At 37.1% G+C, this 21,514-nt stretch overlaps 1 protein-coding gene across 1 annotated transcript in view; it reads right to left on the bottom strand.

Moving 5' to 3' along the window:
* The window catches only part of SEC23A (SEC23 homolog A, COPII component), a 63,942-nt gene that overhangs the window by 21,295 nt on the left and 21,133 nt on the right, over positions 1-21,514 (bottom strand). Inside the window, exons 10-15 of the mRNA XM_055418283.2 lie at positions 16,932-17,055; positions 14,264-14,344; positions 11,226-11,315; positions 9,498-9,604; positions 4,485-4,638; positions 244-321 (exon numbers count right to left, since the gene is read on the bottom strand). Of these exons, the coding sequence (XP_055274258.1) occupies positions 244-321; positions 4,485-4,638; positions 9,498-9,604; positions 11,226-11,315; positions 14,264-14,344; positions 16,932-17,055 (634 nt within the window). The remainder of the gene's footprint in view (positions 1-243; positions 322-4,484; positions 4,639-9,497; positions 9,605-11,225; positions 11,316-14,263; positions 14,345-16,931; positions 17,056-21,514) is intronic.

Genomic DNA, 21,514 nt, shown 5'->3' with positions numbered 1-21,514 from the left:
CCCCCGATAAGGTTCTGATGTAAATTTCTACTCACCACAAATAAATGCTATATGCAAGGTTATCATAAAAATACTACTTACTTTTCACTAACTATTCAACCATAATACTATTTTCTTAGCTATCTCAAAATTTAAAACCTAACCAAAAGAATAATCCTGTAAGATAAGTAATAAAAGACAACAGGAAAAGTGAGACCCAACGCTACTGCCAACACTAAGAACACAGATCTTTTGTCTACTCACCTGTGGATAAAGGGAGAAAGTTTCTGAAAATCTGAAGGAACTTGGATCATCTTTGTGATACTCGCCAAACTTCTGACACTAAATAAAATAAAACTTGTTAGTAATATATTCTCTGGCACAGAGCTAAAACTTCTGCCTATGTGTTTTCTATTTTTAAAAAGTTATTCTCTTTAGAAGGCAGATACTTGACACAGGATAAAACTGGGATATTATTTATAGACTTACCAAGAGAATGATTGCAAAAAAAGACAGAAATTTGAATTTTGGAAGCAAAGAATACATTTGCTTCAGTGCAGAACAACTCATCTTAAAAATGTTTGAATTTTTTTTAAACTAAGTGTCTCTGATAGCAAATAAAGAGCTCTGGGTGATGGCCCAAAGAACTCAATATGTGCTCCCTAAGACCCTACCTGAAAAAGATGACAGTCTACAGACAGAAAGATGTACTGTCAAGATACCATAGTGACTCTAAAGGCAAAATGATGGTATAAAATTGGGTACACTCGAAAAAATACCAAAAAGAAAGAGCTACAGAGGAAAAGAAAATCAAGATCAACAGGTAAACCAGTAAAGAAAGAACACAAAGGCAGAAACTAAAGGGCAATAAAGGAGACACATATTCTGCTGCTGCTAAGTCGCTTCAGTCGTGTCCAACTCTGTACGACCCCACAGACAGCAGCCCACCAGGCTCTGCCGTTCCTGGGATTCTCCAGGCAAGAACACTGGAGTGGGTTACCATTTCCTTCTCCAATGCATGAAAGTGAAAAGTGAAAGGGAAGTCGCTCAGTCGTGTCTGACTCTTTGTGACCCCATGGACTACAGCCTACAAGGCTCTTCCATCCATGGGATTTTCCAGCCAAGAGTACTAGAGTGGGGCGCCATTGTCTTCTCCGAAACCCTCCATGATAATATAACAAAAGGCATCAAAATAACTGAGATAATCCACAGGAGAAAGTGCTCAGCACAATGGCTGACACTAAGCAATCAGTAAATGGTAGCTTCCTCTTTGTTCTTCAGCAAAGTCTCTGACCTGAAAAGTTTCTATAGTACTTATGTAACTGGTCTACTTCCTGGCAACATCTATCAGTACTGCATATGATCAAGAGCAAAAATAACAAGCAAAAAGTAACAAAAGGTTCACTGCTGAAAGTCATGTGCCATAAAGAGCACATAAAAGGCATAATTGGTTTGATCACATTTTTGGCTTTCAGGAAAAATCATTTCAGAACCACAGCTATCCAAAGGATAAAAAAGCTGCAGGTGAAGCACTAATCCTTAAAAAATAGATCTTGGTATGTGGGAATAAGAGTCTTTCTGACATCAATGTGCCCTAACATTTCACTGATGAAACTTATAGATTAGGATAATAATTTTCACTGTCCAATATGAAAGCCACTAGCTTTGATAAATTTAAATTAATTAAAATTAAATTAAAATCCAGCTTCTCAGTTGCACTAGCCGTATTTCAAGTACTCCACAGCCACATGTCCGTAGTAGTTCCATAATGAACAGTGCCAATAACAGAACATTTCTGCCATTGTAGAAAGTTCTCCTGGAAGGACTGGTCTAACATATAAAATATACTTGAGATCTAGAACATCAAACACATTGAAAAGATTCTTCAGAAAAGCCAGTATGTCACACATCATTTGATTTTATTATAAGATCAGTAACTTTTTCACGTTTATCATTTTCATTTTTATTGGTCACTGCATTCCTTCTTTTGCTAATTCCTTGTCCATGATCTTTGTTTATCTTTTACCCAAATACTACTGATTTGCAACAGCTCTCATACATGAAAATTTTCACATTTTGCCATACATGTAAAAATGTTGGTAATAATTGCACTAATGGTATTTTTACCACACATACTATTATTTCATTTTAATGTAATACATTTTTAATATTTTTATTTAATGGCTCCTGATTATATTTTCATATTTAAAGTCCTTTTTCATCCAGAGGTTAAATACATATTATCTTATTTTTTATAAATATTGCCTATGCCACAGATAACAATATAAATTTTGTATAATATACACATACATAAATTTCTAATCTTTGGGTTACTTTTTAAAATTTTATTGAACACTCAAATGCCCTAGCATTAATTACTGGAATTTTGAGGAGTAGTTCCTTATTTACAACCCAACCAGAACACTACCACAAATGAGAAAAAAAACAAAAAACTGAAGCAAAAAGGAGGTATATCAAAGATCCACTGTTTGAGTAGTAGTAAGATTGGGCTGGATGGTATCACCGACTCGATGGACATGAGTTTGAGTGAACTCCAGGAGTTGGTGATGGACAGGGAGGCCTGGCGTGCTGTGATTCATGGGGTCGCAAAGAGTCGGTCACGACTGAGCAACTGAACTGAACTGAACTGAAGACTGGGCAAATAAAGCGAGGGTAACACAATTTTCTTGGAGAAAATAACAACACTTATAAGAACTTTAGTCTTTAATTCAGCTATTACTTATGCACAAAGCCAGCCACACAAATGGGCCCAAAGGGTCAAAGCCTAACCTCTATAAGAAAATGGTAATGATGGAAGCAGTCCTCCTTAAATACAGCACAACTAAAGTGCCTGGTCCCACTAGTATACCAGAAAAAGTCCAGCTTCACACTAAAAGCTACTTATCAGTGGGTTTTACACAGGTTGATAACCCAAGTTGTACTATCCAATTTCGTGTCATATGTCATAACCTACAAATGCAGTGATAGCTCCAACAAAACAGAAGTACTTTACTACAAATCATAACCATATGACAAATAAATGTGCTGATTACTTCAAACAATCTTTTAGATTCAAAAATAGCTTTAGACTCAAATAGTTTTTAGATTCTCAAAGCAGTAAAGCATTTGTTAAAATTACATAGTCACAATCAGTCAAAAAGCTCAGGAAACAAGATATTTCAGAGCAAAATTTATTATCTAGAAAAGAAAAAGTAACACAGTGGATAAGAACCTAATAATGACCACATGTAAAATTACAGTAAGTAAAATGCTAGGATAAGATGAAGTCTGAGAAATTAAAAAGGTTCCATTGTAAAATATAAAAACTGAATGCATTCATGACATGTTACATGATGTTGAAGAGGTTTGCATAATTGGCTGAAAAATAACAGCTTCCCTATTCAAGCCAACAAGTCAACAGATTTCACCAATGGTCATGCCAAGTTGCTAAATAACAGTGAAATTCCAGAGGACTTTTCTGCTGCCCTAAATAAGCAAAGGGCAAAAGATATTTAATGTTTTGATCTTCTTATATGGAAACCAAAGTCTACCTTGGAGAAAATATGCTGGCATTTGTACTGATGGTGTACAGTTAATGGTTGACTCCGAGAGGTTTTATGACTCTTGTCAAAAAGACAAGCTGATGTTGTCATAACACTGCTTTCTACACAAAGAGGTGCCAGCATAAAAACGCCCTCAAAAGTGAAAGAATGAAAGCACTGGATGATGTTGCAAAAAGTGGTTAACTTTATTAAATAAAGACTAGTTCCCTCAATAATGTTTTATATATAAATGAAAATTTAGACAAAGAACACAAAAACTTCCTGCTAAAAAAAGAAATTTGATAGCCTAGCAAAGAGAGTTCTCAATAGAGTTTCCAAACTCGAAGAAGAATTGAAGAAGTACTTTCAAGGAAATTATAGGCCAGAATTTGCTGAGTAAACAGAAAGCATTAAGAACAGAACTTAACTAAGCATTCTAGGTCATAAGGAAAGTAATGGGTTCCTGACATGTTAAAGACCAAGTATAAGTATCATTCTTAACAACTTCTCTAACATATACTTTGGTAGCCTAGATACAGATGATAAAGACTTGTCTACATTTTGTATGTTAATGTGTATAATTTTTATATCCTAATTAATTTCTCTTCAAACTTCCACTAAAATAAAAATAGAAAATTAAAACCACAGCAGTGGAGGAAACTATGCAAAAATACAGTAAAAATAATACAGCAATTAAACTGGGAATTAATTTGGTATCAGTCCCCCAAAATAAAAATAGGTTACATAACTGTCACTCAATTTTAAGGAAAAAAGGCATTTTCATTTACTGGAAGAGATCAATGAACTCTACTATTCATTACTATGCCTTTCTCAGCCTCTTGATCAGTAGTCCCCTCACACAGTCCTTCAGTTACACTATCAAGTACCTTTGCAAGAGATTATCAGAAAATATTGACCATAAATAAATGCAAACAGATTTAGAACAGTATGTTTACTTCTTACCAGTCTAATGAGCTGTCTGTCTAGCCACCTAAGCACATCTGGACCTTCTTCAGTTTCAGCTCTATAAATCGCCAGCCGAGCCATAAGAATGGCAGCTGCCTCCTGGTCAAAAGATGCAGCAATGTTCTGGATCTGAGTTTGAGCATCTGCCCAGCTAAAAACAAGAAGAAAACACAGAATTGCTGCTAAATTATTATGTTCATGATACCTTAGTTGGCTATTACACAGATTTAAATTTAAAAGATACAGAAAATTACTTCAATATTTCAAAATTCCAATATTACCTAGAAAAATTAGGTTTAAAAAATCACTAATAGTAGTTTCAGTATAGTACTCACTGTTTTTCAGAAAAAAAATCCAAACCTTATAAAATCCTCTAAAATAACTGCATGTGCCTAGGCGCTTCAGTCCTGTCCAACTCTTTGCAACCCCATGGACCGCAGTCCGCCAGGCTTCTCTGTCCAAGGATTCTCCAGGAAAGAATACTGGAATGAGTTGCAACGTCCTCCTCCAGGGGATGTCCCTGACCCATGGATGAAACTCGTATCCCTTACATCTCCTGCACTGGCAGGCAAGTTCTTGACCACTAGTGCCACCACAGAAGCAGTAGATTTCCAAACACATTGCTTAAAACATTAAGATCTTTACACATAAAAATAATAGCATAGGTATGTGTGTGTGTATGCACACAGATACATGGGTTGGTATCACAACAAACTGTGGAAAATTCAACAGTTAGAACTGGACATGGAACAACAGACTGCTTCCAAATCGTGAAAGGAGTACGTCAAGGCTGTATATTGTCCCCCTGCTTATTTAACTTATATGCAGAGTACATCATGAGGAATGCTGGACTGGATGAAGCACAAGCTGGAATCAAGATAACTGGGAGAAATATCAATAACCTCAGATATACAGATGATACCACCCTTATGACAGAAAGTGAAGAAGAACTAAAAAGCCTCCTGGTGAAAGTGAAAGAGGAGAGTGAAAAAGTTGGCTTAAAACTCAACATTCAAAAACTAAGATCATGGCATCTGGTCCCATCACTCCATGGCAAACAGATGAAGAAACAGTGGAAACAGTGACAGATTGATGTTTTGGGGCTTCAAAATCACTGCAGATGGTGACTGCAGCCATGAAATTAAAAGACACTTGCTCCTTGGATATGACCAACCTAGACAGCATATCAAAAAGCAGAGACATTACTTTGCCAACAAAGGTCCGTCTAGTCAAAGCTATGGCGTTTCCAGTAATCATGTATGGATGTGAGAGCTGGACTGTAAAGAAAGCTGAGCGCCGATGAACTGATGCTTTTGAACTGTGGTGTTGGAGAAGACTCTTGAGAGTCCCTTGGCCTGCAAGGAGATCCAACCAGTCCATCCTAAAGGAAAACAGTCCTGGGTGTTCACTGAAAGGACTGATACCGAAGCTGAAACTCCAATACTTTGGCCACCTGATGCGAAGAACTGACTCATTTGAAATGACCCTGATGCTGGGAAAGACTGAAGGCAGGAGAAGGAACGACAAAGGATGAGATGGTTGGATGGCATCACCAACTGAATGGGCATGAATTTGAGTGAACTCCAGGAGTTAGTGATGGACAGGGAGGCCTGGCTTGCTGCAATCCATGAGATCACAAAGAGTCAGAAGTTCACGGGGTCGCAAAGAGTTGGACACAACTGAGTGACTGAACTGAACTGACATGGGTTGGTATATCAGACTTTAAAAATTCATTTCTTCAATCTTATAAAAACAGAAAAATGGAAACACAAAAAATAAAATTTTCTCCCAGACTAAAGAGTTATCATTTCCTAAACCGGCAAATGAATAAAGTATCAGAATTTTTTCTCATTCATCTTTAATTCAATTATTAGTAATAAAAATTACTTAATTAAAATTATTATGTATTCTTTTCTCTCCATATTGACACACTAAAACCAATTAAAAATAATAAGTAAAATTTTAGCCTAAGTGATTCATTTGATTATATATAAAATAGCACAATTTATTAAACTCACCTGTTCTATAAATCTAATCCAGTCAAGCTGATAATGGGGAGACCCAGCAATAGCTTTTGTTTGTCTAACATTTCAGAGGCAGGGTTTTTTAATACTTCAGCTGATCCTGCTCCTAAAGTACCTCACTTTAAGCAATTCTGACAATACTTATAGCTTCGTGAAAAGCTGAACCACTTTTACATGACTCAGAGCTCTAAGAAGGGATCCCAAGGAAACTAAGAAGGGATCCCAAGGAAACTCAGGCAGCAACACTCAAATTCTTCTCCTTTCTTCCTCTGCTTTTAATTTTTTTTCGAGTAGACAAATAATTGTTTAATATTTTCCAGGTGACTGATAGCCATAGATTATCTCAGTCTAATGAAATACCAAGAAGCAGAAAACAACAAGAATGAATAAAGGAATAAGAACTGGTCATTTTAAAGGTTATTTTTAGTGCAATTTAAACACTTAGTGATTATACTAACAGTTTAATTTAATTACTTTTTAACTAAAAAAATATCATAGTACTAAAAACAAAGCTGTTGCTTGTTTGTTTGACCACGCAGCAGGGCTTGCAAAATCTTAGTTCCCCAACCAGGGCCCACAGCAGTTGAAGTACCAATGGTTAGCACCACCAGACCACCATAGAATTCTCAAAAGCAAAATTGTTTTAAATGGGAATTTCCCCAACTTGTACGATCATGATATTCACTTGCTGAAACATTTTCCTCCTGAAAACAAAATGGTTCAGCAGTGAAAAATACATCAGCAAGCAAACACATACAAATTTACTACTTAAAAGTTATTTAGCCATAAATTTAAAATTTTATTCCTAAAGTTTAAAGGGTTTGTTCACATCACAAAATCTGTCTTCTGTATCTTTAATACTCTTTCACTATGATTCTTACCAGTAGTTTCAAACCAAACTTTCCAGATCAAATTTATTTTCTCTATACAACACAGGATAAATTGACTGCATCTCAGGAACTTAAGTTCTTTACTTTTATATGGTTTATTCACTTAACAAATGCACTTGCCTCAGCCCCTAAAGTCATATTTCTAACAAATAAAAGAAAAAAAAATAAGACTTGATTATTGAAAATGGCCAGGATAAGTTAATTTAAAGAAGCGGGTGCTTTGGTGAGACACAATGATATAAATTGCACCAAAACACACATGGTATCTCTCGAAGCAAAAAAAATTGAAAATCTATAAATCCATGAAAAATTTCTTACAACAAAAGTTCTCTTTCTCTTGAAAGATTAACCTCTTTTTAAAACTTTTCATTTTAAGAATATTTCAAACACAAAAGCAATGAGTAGAATAATCTATATATTCATCACCAAATTAAACAATTGTCAGCACTGTAACATTCTGTTTTGCCATTCCCTCTTCCTTCATACACACACACTTTTTTTTTGCCAAACTTTGTGAGAGTAAATTAAAGATTAGATATATCACCTTCTCTTTAAATATTTCAGTGTGTATCTCCTAAGAATAACAAAGTTCCCTTATACAGCTCCAGTTACAAAATTAATGAAATTAAACACTGATATAACTCCTGTATTCTTGTCTGGGAAATCTCATGGACAGAGGAACCAGGCGGGCTATAGTTCACGGCATCCCAAAGAGTTGGACACAACTTAGCAAACGAACACCACCACCACCACACAATCTGGAGATTGGGATTTGGGAAAATAGTTCTTGATGGAAATTTGGCATAAAATGGAAAGTAAAGTGACTTAGCAATATGGAATATAGACTTTTGTTAGAAATTAAAATTTGTATATAGAATAATAGTTGCAAATATTCAAACAATAAAGTCCGTGGTTAAAGGAAAAAAAATGATAAAACATTATTATCCTATATGTAGACCAAATTCAAATTTCCCCAATTGTCTCAACAATGTCCCTATAGCAAAAATTTTCCTGACAGGATTTTATCCAGGATTGCATACTGGCTTTAGTTGTAATGTCTCTTTAGTCTCTTTTTAATTTGGACAAGTTACTAACAGTTTCTTTGCCTTCTAAGATATTTTTGTTGAGTCTAAGCGAGTGGTTTTGTAAAGTATCCCTCAATTTGACATGCTCAGTTGTTTCCTTAAGCAAATATTTTGAATTCCAAACTAAGTTATACATGTATGTGGTGGTGGGATGTGTATATGGTGCTGCTAAGTCACTTCAGTCATGTCAACTCTGTGCGACCCCATAGACGGCAGCCCACCAGACTCCTCCGTCCCTGGGATTCTCCAGGCAAGAATACTGGAGTGGGTTGCCATTTCCTTCTCCAATGCATGCATGCATGTTTAGTTGCTTCAGTTGTGTCTGACTCTGCGCGCCCCTATGGACAACAGTCCACCAGGCTTCTCTGTCCATGCGATTCTCTAGGCAAGAATACTAGAGTGGGTTGCCATTTCCTTCTCCAGTGTATATGTTGAGGGGGCATAAATAAATTGACCTATTTGCCAAGAATCAATACTTCAAAGTTTGTAGTATGAAATCTGAACAAATATAAAGGAAAGCTCAATTGGCATTTTTTCTTCAAAAGAATAATATATTACCTTAACATTTATTCAAGGATTCTAAGTCAGAGCAAAGTTATAGCAGGACAATATATCTAATCTCTCTACATACTGCCCTCTACTGTTTAACAGGCCATCCAACACAACACTCTGTTGAAACATTAGGCCATGTTCATCACTCACCAAAATAGTCTCATGGTTTTCAGAAATGAAGCTGGAATTTAAATACATTTCAATAAAAGGAGAGCTATGATGCCTTCCTTCAGTGTGCATTTTCTAGACCATACCTAGATCAAGTTAAGTTTATACTGACCAACACTTCCTACCCAGACAATCAAGTCCGAGACAAACAAAAATAGACCAAAAGCCTGTTCATGTCTAGACTCACCTCATCTAAGAATCCTTTCCAGACTAACCATTCCAAAATGTCATTCAAAATAGGAAGCCAGTTTTGGGAATATGACACATAAATCTCTAACAAATACAACTTACTTCCTAGCAATGGTGGTCACTCGGATACGTCTCTGCCCACTTGAATGCTGATACTGAGTCACAAACTGGATTGCACCACGCCCTCCTTGAGGAATTGGAGCATTATGCTGCATAGAAATAAAAGAGTAGAATCTAAGCAAAGTCTATTACAACGTTGTCATATACTCATGGATTGCATATCCTAGCAGGAACAATTCATTCTAAAATCTATCAGAAGGATGCTTATTTCAAGGGCATACAGAACAATGGTGATTTGCCACACGAAAGAGAAATGGACTGGGGAGAGGAGAAAAATTCTGAAGGATAAGAGGGGATTGAGTCAAGCTAGTAAACCAATTTCAAGTAATATATAATTTAGAGAAACATGAAAAAGCAAAATGAAGGGAGAAGTGTAAAGAAATTAAAAGATAAAAAAAAGCATATGTGAGGCAATTCTGCCTAACAGTACCTGGATAAAAAGAAATGGAACTAACATAAAAAAGAATGAAACAATGCCTTTTACAGCAATGTGGATGGACTGAGATAGAATCATACTAAGTAAGAGAAACAGAGAAACATGTATATTATATGATATCATTTATATGTAGAATCTAAAAATAAGATACAAATGAACTTATTTACAAAACAGAAATAAATTCACAGACATAGAAAACACATTTATGGTTACCAAAGGGGAAGGTTGGGGTGGGAGATTAGGATTTTGGGATTAACATATACACACTACTATCTATAAAATAGATAACCAACAAGGACCTACTGTATAGCACAGGGAACTATACTCAATATTTTGTAATAACCTATAAGGGAAAAGAATCTGAAAAAGAATAGAAAAATATATATGTATAACTTTGCTGTACACCTGAAACTAATACATTTTAAATTGACTACAATTCAATAAAAGAAAAAGAACTTGATCTAAGTGCTCCTCCCCTAGGTACATAAGATGAAAACAGAGATTTTAGGAAGATAATCACATTATGAACAGATGACCAACAGAAAACCATTAATGAGAAGAGACCAACAGTAACATACAATACTAATCCTCAGAAAGAAACAAGATGGTCAAAAGGGAAACCTTCTTCCTGCCCTTTGACAACAGACATTCTGGCTTTGCTGTTGTTGTTACTGTCTGTCAATAAGAGCCACTACCTTTTTCACAAATTTTAATAGTTAAAAAAAAATTACTGCATCTATTTTAGGAAGGCTCACTACTAATACTTCATAGTTCATTTTATGCCCAATAACTACTGGTATATCAATATTTACACATTACATCATTCTTTAGTATGATAATGTTCTCCTGCAGCAGAACAAAATATCTTTCCAAATATTTGCATGTTTACCTTCTAATCTGTTTCTGTAAATTTTGATATCTTAAACTTTCTTTCAAAAGGACTCATATATCAGTATATACCTTGCAACCCCCAGGAGGAACTAGATACCTACCTACAAAAATGCACAACTAGAACAGAATTTAAGATTTTATTTATGCTACAGTTTTAAAACAAAAGACTAAAAGCTGGGTTGCCCAAGGTTGGGTATTTGTAGCTCTCCCTGACATCTCTATTATATGGAATGTCCTCTCTCCAAGGAGTGTAGCCTTGAGAAACAGAAAATGACAAAGAAAAATTTCAAAACAGAATAAGCTCTTAGTCATAGCTCTGGAAATACTCATGGCCTAAATTACGTTTTCAAATATACATTTCAATATTCAAATATAAGTCATACCTGATTGACAACTTCAAAATATATGGCTAAGGTTGTAGTGGGACTGAGTCCACATATCTTCCACTGACAAGTGCCACCTGTTCCTATCTCCTGTAAAAATAAAACACAGCATATTTGAAAGCTAGAGAATATAATTTATCTCTGGTGGTGGTGGTGGTTTAGTCACTAAGTCGTGTCCGACTCTTCCGACCCCATGGACTCCTCTGTCCACGGGATTCTCCAGGCAAGAGTACCGGAGTGGGAATTTACCGCTACACACACACACACACACACGTGGAAGTGGGAATTTACCACTACACACACACACGTGGAAAAGTAGAAAAAAATACCGGAGTGGGAATTTACCACTACATACACACACACTACTGCTACACACACACACACACACACACACCCCCAACGGGGAAAAAAGTAGAAAAAAATACTGGAGTGGGAATTTACCACTACACACACACACACACACACACACACGTGGAAAAGTAGAAAAAAATACCAGAGTGTTAATTTACCACTACACACACACACATAAAGGTGGAAAAGTAGAAAAAAATACCGGAGTGGGAATTTACCACTACACACACACACAAACACACACATAAAGGTGGAAAAGTAGAAAAAAATACCGGAGTGGGAATTTACCACTACACACACACACACAAAAAAACATAAAAAAAAAAAAAAGGTGGAAAAGTAGAAAAAAATACCAGAGTAGGAATTTACCACTACACACACACACGCATATATATAAAGGTGAAAAAGTAGAAAAAAAAATGCCAGTGAGAAAAAATTTACTTCAGGTTTCTAACTAATTCAATAAATGTCAAATGTCTAAGATGTTTTTTAAGATCATATAAATATGCCATGAAATAAAACTAAGCAGTTTTCACACAAATAAAATTAATTCAAATCCTTGCTAAGTAAATTACAAAAGTATTAGCATAAGTTCCTCATATTGTAGACATTAAAAGTATACTCAATTTAATGAAGTAATTATAACTAACATTATCCTTCTATCCAATGATATAATCCACTTAAAGAGGTAGTGATTTAACCTGCCCATATATGAATACAGGTTCTTTGGATCAGAACTGTGTAATTTAAGCAGTCTAATTCCCAAGAAAACATCTTAGATATAAATTTTTACCATGCAAACTGCTTAAAATTAATTTTTAAAGTGTCATTTCAAAGATGATTGCACACTTTGTATTTTATCCCATCATTTTCTTCACAGGTACATGATTCTACTATTTCAAAGCGCCTTACACATCTCCTAGATGGAATAATAGTAAAGAAAGGAATTAATTCAGCCTGTGGCTTAGCTGGTAAAGAATCGGCCTGAAATGTGGGAGACCTGAGTTAGAACCCTGGGTTGGGAAGATCCCCTGGAGAAGGGAAAGGCTACCCACTCCCATATTCTGGCCTGGAAAATTCCATGGACTGTATAGTCCATGGGGTCGCAAAGAGTCAGACACGACTGAGTGACTTGCACTTTCACTTTCAAAATCTTTAATTTAATTACTCCAATGGAACCTCTATTAATGAAAAAAATGGGGGGATTAATTTTGACTTTCAGAAATCTCCAACTTTCCAAATCATAATAGTTGCTTTTTTTTTCCCCCAGGCACAATAGGGCAAGGAATAACTTAGGCATAAAAAATAGAAGACCAGAGACAGTGCAAAAGTTTTCATTTAGGGACGGATAGGAATCCGCTGGATCATGGAGAAAGCAAGAGAGTTTCAGAAAAACATCTATTTCTGCTTCATTGACTATACCAAAGCCTTTGACTGTGTGGATCACAATAAACTGTGGAACATTCTGAAAGAGATGGGAATCCCAGACCACCTGACCTGCCTCTTGAGAAACCTGTATGCAGGTCAGGAAGCAACAGTTAGAACTGGACATGGAACAACAGACTGGTTCCAAATAGGAAAAGGTGTACGTCAAGGTTGTATATTGTCACCTTGCTTATTTAACTTATATGCAGAGTACATCATGAGGAACGCTGGGCTGGAAGAAGCACAAGCTGGAGTCAAGATTGCTGGGAGAAATATCAATAACCTCAGATATGCAGATGACACTACCCTTATGGCAGAAAGTGAAGAGGAACTCAAAAGCCTCTTGATGAAAGTGAAAGAGGAGAGTGAAAAGGTTGGTTTGAAGCTCAACATTCAGAAAACAAAGATCATGGCATCTGGTCCCATCACTTCATGGGAAATAGATGGAAAAACAGTGGAAACAGTGTCAGACTTTGTTTTTTTGGGCTCCAAAATCACTGCAGATGCTGATTGCAGCCATGAAATTAAAAGACGCTTGCTCCTTGGAAGGAAAGTTATGACCAACCTTGATAGTATATTAAAAAGCAGAGACATTACTTTGCCAACCAAGGTCCGTCTAGTCAAGGCAATGGTTTTTCCCATGGTCATGTATGGTTGTGAGAGTTGGACTGTGAAGAAGGCTGATCGCCGAAGAATCGATGCTTTTGAACTGTGGTGTTGGAGAAGACTCTTGAGAGTCCCTTATACTGCAAGGAGATCCAACCAGTCCATTCTAAAGGAGATCAATCCTGGATGTTCATTGGAGGGACTGATGCTTAAGCTGAAACTGCAATACTTTGGCCACCTCATGCGACGAGTTGACTCACTGGAAAAGACTCTGATGCTGGGAAAGGTTGGGGGCGGGAGGAGAAGGGGACGACGGAGAATGAGATGGCTGGATGGCATCACCGACTCTGTGGACATGAGTTTGAGTGTACTCCGGGAGTTGGTGATGGACAGGGAGGCCTGGCGTGCTGTGATTCATGGGGTCGCGGAGAGTCGGACACGACTGAGCGACTGAACTGAACTGAACTGAGGAAAAGTAGTATGTGGAAAGAACAACCACAAACAGAGGTATACCAATGGAAGCTGAATCACGTTCTACTGAAAAGCAGCCCACAGTCATTTTGAAAGGAATGCTGCATACTGCCACCCCAAGTGTCTATTGGACCTGCCCTGAGAAATAATAATTTGCTTTTTAGAAAAAAAAGGTCGTGACTTACATTTTCAGACACACAGGGTCCTTTAGAATTGAGAGACACACAGGGTCCAATAGCTCCTGAAATCTTTATTTCCCTTGAGGTCTGCAAAATAAGAATAAACAGTCAGCCCTCCATATTGGTGGGCTCCACATCGGCATCTTTTTGAATGACAGCTTTCTGGATATATGTGGCAATTTCTTAAAATAAGACAACAACGAAGTTTGCTGCATCAAATGACTCTTCTTTTCACAAGCAATTTCTCTGTAGAATGCCACACTGTTGGACAGCATTTTACCCATTAATTGAACTTCTTTTAAAATTGGAGTGAGTCCTCTCAAACTCTGTCACTGCTTCATCAACTAAGTTTATATAATACTTTAAATCCTTTCTGGTCATTTCAACAATCTATACAGTATTTTGACCAGTAGATTCTATTTCAAGAAACCCCACTTTGCTCATTCTGAAGAAGAAACTCCTCTCCATTCAAGTTTCATCATGAGATTATAGCAATTCAGTCACATCTTCAGGCTTCATTTTATTTTAAGTATTTATTTATTTCGCTGTGCCAGATCCCAGTTGCAGCACACAGGATCTTTGATCTTTACCGCAGCATGCAGGATCTTTTAGTTGTGGCACGTGGCTTCTTTCAGTTGCAACATATGAACTCCTATTTGCAGCATGTGGGATCTAGTTCCCTGAGCAGGGATGGAATCTAGGCCCCCTGCGTTGGGAGCACAGTCTCAGTCACTGGACCACCAGAGAAGTCCCCAGGCTCTAATTCTAGTTAGCTCTAATTCCCCACTTCTAATTCGAGTTCCCTAGTTGTTTCCACTATATCTATAATTACTTCCTCCACTGAAGTCTTGAACCCCTCAGAGACCCGTGAGGCTTGAAACTTCTTTCAAATGCCTGTTAAGGCTGATATTTTTTACCTCTTTCCACAAATCACATATGTTCTTAATGGCATCTAGAATGGTGAATTCTCTGCCAAGATTCATCAAAGGAATCACTGTCTATGGCAGTCATGACCTTATGAAACATATTTCTTAAAAAATATGACTTGAAAGTTGAAATTACTCCTTGATTCATGGGCTGCATAATGGATATTAGGTTAGCAGGCATGAAAACAAAATGAATCTCATTGTCCATCTGTATCAGAGCTCTTGGAGTACCAGGTGCATTTTCAGTGAGCAGTAGTATTTAAAAGAGAACCTTTTTTTCTGAGCAGTAGGTCTCAACAGTGGGTTCAAAATATTCAGTAAACATGCGGTAAACAGATATGCTGTCATCCAGGCTATGCTGTTCCACTTAAAGAGCATGGAGAGAAGATTCTTAAGGGTCCAAGGATTTTCAGAAATGGTAAATGAGTCTTAATTCAACTTAAAGTCACCAACTGCATTAGCCCCTGACAAGAGAGTCAAGACTGTCCTTTGAAGCCAGACACTGACTTCTCTCTAGCTATGAAAGTTCTCAATGGCACTTGCTTCCAGTTGAATACCACCTCACCTACATTGAAAACGTGTTTTAATTAGTACCTTCATTAATTATCTTAGCTAGATCTTCTGGATAATTTTCCTGCAGCTTCTACATCACCACTTGCTGCTTCCCTTGCACTTTCATACTTTCCTTAAACCTTTCGAACCAACTCTGTGCTAGCTTCAGATTTTTCCTCTGCAGCTTCCTCACCTCTCTCAGCTTTCCAAGAACTGAAGAGAGTTAGGGGCTGCTCGAGATTAGGATTTGGCGTAAGGGAATGTTATAGCAGGTTTTATTCTCTATCCAGGCCACTAAAAATATCCACAATCAGGCTATTTCACTTTCTTTTTGCTATCATTCATGTACTTTTAATTTCCTTCAAGAACTTTTCCTTTGCCTTCACAACTTGGCTAAATGTTTGGTGCCAAGAAGCCTAGCTTTTGGCCTGTCTTGGCTTTTGACATGCCTTCCTCAGTACGCTTTTGATTCAAAGTGAGAGATGTGGGGCTCTTTCTTTCACTTGAATGCTTCAGAGGCCATTGCATGGTTATTAACTGACCTAATTTAAAATATTATCGTGTCTCAGGGAATAGGAAGGCCTGAGAAGAGGGAGAGAGACAGATGGAGTGATCAGAACATATACATTTGCTGATTAAGTTCACTGTCTTAAATGGGCATGGTTCATGGTGCCCCAAAAGAATTATGGTATTAATGGTATCATCAAAAATCACGGATGACAAATGCAATAATAATAAAAAAGTTACAAATATTGTGAGAATTACCTAAATGTGACAGAGACATAAAATAAGCAAATGCTGGTGGAAAAATGGTGCTAACAGACTTGCTCCACACAGGGTTGCCACAAATCCTCAACCTGTAAAAAACATAGTACCTGCAAAGCACAATAAAACGAGGTATACCTAGCCTTAAAAAGTTAAACCTTATATAAACAAAAAATGGAGTCAAAGGAAATTTTACTTACATTTTTCCTTGTTTTAGCAATTACCTATGGATCCTCAAGTAAAACTCTATTATATGTTTAATAATGAACAGTATTATGGTGACTAAAATCTCTAACTCCAGTTTTCAATATAAAATAACCACTATTTTTAAAGTATATATTGAATTTGACTGATGGTATTTTAAAATTATGATCAAGCCTACAAATTTCTCTCCTGGTAACATACCACACATGTCAAGCTTTAGCTCTTACCTTTATTTCTAATGTACCACCAAAGCCCATTTTAAACTGCCCATGCATATCTTTGGTAAAAACTCTTTGAAAGGTCTGCTTGAACAAAGAAGTGTTGAAAGAGTCGCCCATTACCATGTATCCTCTGCATGAAAAGAACAAGAAACAATGTGATGCAAGTACTTGAGTCCATGTGGTAAAACCAGAAAAGCAAATTATTTCTCAACACTACTAACAACATTTTAAAGATATTTCCTAAAATGTGTTTATTAACATTAATTTTTAAAACTCAATTATATGAAAATATTCCTACCCCACAAATAATCTCAATTCTGAGGGTACCTGAGTGCCCCCAACATTCGTATTTGTCCTCAGTAATTTTTTAAAAATACTTTTTAAATAGGTTATACATCATACATTACAAAATTCAGAAAGCACACATGGGTACACAGTAACATATGTGTTGGATGTGAGAGTCGGACTATAAAGAAAGCTGAGCGCTGAAGAATTGATGCTTTTGAACTGTGGTGTTGGAGAAGATTCAAGAGTCCCTTGGACTGCAAGGAGATCCAACCAGTCCATCCTAAAGGAGATCAGTCCTAGGTGGTTCACTGGAAGGACTGATGTTGAAGCTGAAACTCCCAATACCTTGGCCACCAGATGCGAAGAGCTGACTCATTTGAAAAGACCCTGATGCTGGGAAAGAATGAGAGCAGGAGGAGAAGGGGACGACAGAGGATGAGATGGTTGGATGGCATCACCGACTCAATGGACATGAGCTTGGGTAGACTCCGGGAGTTGGTGATGGACAGGGAGGCCTGGCATGCTGCAGTTCATGGGGTCGCAAACAGTCAGACACGACTGAGTGACTGAACTGAACTGAACATATGTGTCTCTCCTACCCCAGTTACCCAGTTCTCCCTGCTAGTGGAGACATTTGAGTTAATGGCATGCATTCTCATTTTTAAAAACAAATATCTACATGTGTATGTATATATGCGTGTATTTGTCTCTGTGTGTCACATCAAACTTAACAGTGTATACCCAGTGAATGAGAATACAGGGATACTTTGGGAGCATTTTCACTTTATGCACTTAAATACTGTTAATTTTTTTTTCTATAACCATGTACTTCTGTAAATTTAAGTTTAAAAAAAACATTAATTGTCAAATAGAAACTATCTGAGATGCCATTTCCACCCTAATAAATCAGTAAGGCAGTCTGACAACGTATTCTGTTGAGGAGACTGTGGGAAAAGTAGGCACTTTCATAATTGCTGATGGGAATGGAAAATGGTGCAACCCCAACGCAAGGGAATGTGACAATATATAATAAAATTAAATATGTATTTTCTCTTTAATCCAGCAAACACACTATTACGAATCCATCCCAAAGACCACTAGGCAAACAAAAACAAAAAGCAAAATATAGGCACAAGTCTATTCACTTAAGTACTTTTTACAGTAATAAAAGATTGGAAATAATCCAGATGATCATCTGTTAAACTAGCTGAATAAAATACAGTATATCCACACAGTGGAGTAATATACAATTGATCCTTGAACAACACAGGTTTTGAACTGCATGGGTTCACTTACACGTGTGTTTTTTTTTTTAGTAGTAAATACACAGAACCATACTATTCACTGATGGTTGAATCTGAGAATGTATAACAGCAAATATGGAAGAACCACAGATATGGAGGGCCAGCTATAAATTATATTCAGACTTTCCACTATGCAAAGGGTCAGTTCCCCTAATCCCCAAATTGTTTAAGAGTCAACTGTATAAATCTATTTCCAGGATGTGAGTAAAAAATGCAAAGTAGGGGAAGGCATGTAAAATTTCTGTTTATATTTGGGGGATTAAAAAAAATTTTAATAAAAAATTAAAAGAGGACACATATACTCATAAACAACATGAGTACAAACATTTATAAACATTTTGTATAGTTTTTAAATAATAAAAACATTGTGAGCAGTTTTTAAATAATAAAAACTATCAAAATTTAAATTAGGCAAAAGAATAAAACTGATGTGGTATAATTAATCAATGGTAATTTTTTTAATGAGACTGTATTTATTTATTTATTTGGCTGTGCCAGGTCTTCACTGAGGCATGCAGGATCTGGTTCCTGGACCAGGGATTGAAACCAGGTCCCCTACATTGGGAGTGTGGAGTCTTAGCCACTGAACTACCAGAGAATTACTCAACAGTAATTTTATTTTTGATACTGCTAAAGTTCTAATTTATATCATCTCTGATGCTATTATAGATTGTATGTTGTTAAATTTTGTTTGCTCTTTATTGTTGACTCTGGAACAAAAGAGTCCGAAATGCAGTACTTGGATGCAATCTTAAAAATGACAGGATGATTTCTGTTCGTTTCCAAGGCAAACCATTCAACATTACAGTAATCCAGGCCTATGCCCCAACCAGTAATGCTGAAGAAGCCAAAGTTAATCGGTTCTATGAAGACCTACAAGACCTTTTAGAACTAACACCCAAAAAGATGTCCTTTTCATTATAGGGGACTGGAATGCAAAAGTAGGAAGTCAAGAAACACCTGGAGTAACTGGCAAATTTGGCCTTGGAGCACGGAATGAAGCAGGGCAAAGGCTAATAGAGTTTTGTCAAGAGAATGCACTGGTCATAGCAAACACCCTCTTCCAACAACACAAGAGAAGACTCTACACATGGACATCACCAGATGGTCAACACTGAAATCAGATTGATTATATTCTTTGCAACCAAAGATGGAGAAGCTGTATACAGTTAGCGAAAACAAGACCAGGAGCTGACTGTGGCTCAGATCATGAACTTCTTATTGCGAAGTTCAGACTTAAATTGAAGAAAGTAGGGAAAACCACTAGACCATTCAGATATGACCTCAATCAAATCCCTTATGATTATTCAGTGGAAGTGAGAAATAGATTTAAGGGACTAGATCTGATTGATAGAGTGCCTGATGAACTCTGGACGGAGGTTTGTGACATTGTACAGGAGGCAGGGACCAAGACCATCCCCATGGAAAAGAAATGCAAAAGAGCAAAATGGCTGTCTGAGGAGGCCTTACAAATAGCTGTGAAAAGAAGAGAAGCGAAAAGCAAAGGAGAAAAGGAAAGATATAAGCATCTGAATGCAGAGTTCCAAAGAATAGCAAGGAGAGATAAGAAAGACTTCCTCAGTGATCAATGCAAAGAAATAGAGGAAAACAACAGAATAGGAAAAACAAGAGACCTCTTCAAGAAAATTAGAGATTCCAAGGGAACATTTCATGCAAAGATGGGCTCTATAAAGGACAGAAATGGTATGGACCTAACAGAAGCAGAAGATATTAAGAAGAGGTGGCAAGAATACACAGAAGAACTGTACAAAAAAGATCTTCACAACCAAGATAGTCACGATAACGTGATCACTGACCTAGAGCCAGACATCTTGGAATGTGAAGTCAAGTGGGCCTTAGAAAGCATCACTACTAACAAAGCTAGTGGAGGTGATGGAATTCCAGTTGAGCTATTTCAAGTCTTGAAAGATGATGCTGTGAAAGTGCTGCACTCAATATGCCAGCAGATTTGGAAAACTCAGCAGTGGCCACAGGACTGGAAGAGGTCAGTCTTCATTCCAATCCCAAAGAAAGGGAATGCCAAAGAATGCTCAAACTACCGGACAATTGCCCTCATCTCACACGCTAGCAAAGTCATGCTCAAAATTCTCCAAGCCAGGCTTCAGCAATATGTGAACCGTGAACTCCCAGATGTTCAAGCAGGTTTTAGAAAAGGCAGAGGCACCAGAGATCAAATTGCCAACATCCGCTGGATCATGGAGAAAGCAAGAGAGTTTCAGAAAAACATCTATTTCTGCTTCATTGACTATGCCAAAGCCTTTGACTGTGTGGATCACAATAAACTGTGGAACATCCTGAAAGAGATGGGAATCCCAGACCACCTGACGTGCCTCTTGAGAAACCTGTATGCAGGTCAGGAAGCAACAGTTAGAACTGGACATGGAACAACAGACTGGTTCCAAATAGGAAAAGGTGTACGTCAAGGTTGTATATTGTCACCTTGCTTATTTAACTTATATGCAGAGTACATCATGAGGAACGCTGGGCTGGAAGAAGCACAAGCTGGAATCAAGATTGCTGGGAGAAATATCAATAACCTCAGATATGCAGATGACATAACCCTTATGGCAGAAAGTGAAGAGGAACTCAAAAGCCTCTTGATGAAAGTGAAAGAGGAGAGTGAAAAGGTTGGCTTGAAGCTCAACATTCAGAAAACAAAGATCATGGCATCTGGTCCCATCACTTCATGGGAAATAGATGGAAAAACAGTGGAAACAGTGTCAGACTTTATTTTTTTGGGCTCCAAAATCACTGCAGATGTTGATTGCAGCCATGAAATTAAAAGATGCTTGCTGCTTGGAAGGAAAGTTATGACCAACCTTGATAGTATATTAAAAAGCAGAGACATTACTTTGCCAACCAAGGTCCGTCTAGTCAAGCGAATGGTTTTTCCCATGGTCAAGTATGGATGTGAGAGTTGGACTGTGAAGAAAGCTGATCGCCGAAGAATCGATGCTTTTGAACTGTGGTGTTGGA

The sequence above is a fragment of the Moschus berezovskii genome, chromosome 21 (genome assembly GCF_049115385.1).
Source record: "Moschus berezovskii isolate FMDL1 chromosome 21, NW_MosBer_1.0, whole genome shotgun sequence".
In the NCBI taxonomy this organism is placed as follows: Eukaryota; Metazoa; Chordata; class Mammalia; order Artiodactyla; family Moschidae; genus Moschus; species Moschus berezovskii.
The sequence above is the reverse complement of the archived record's forward strand: the minus strand, read 5'-3'. Positions and strand labels throughout refer to the sequence as shown.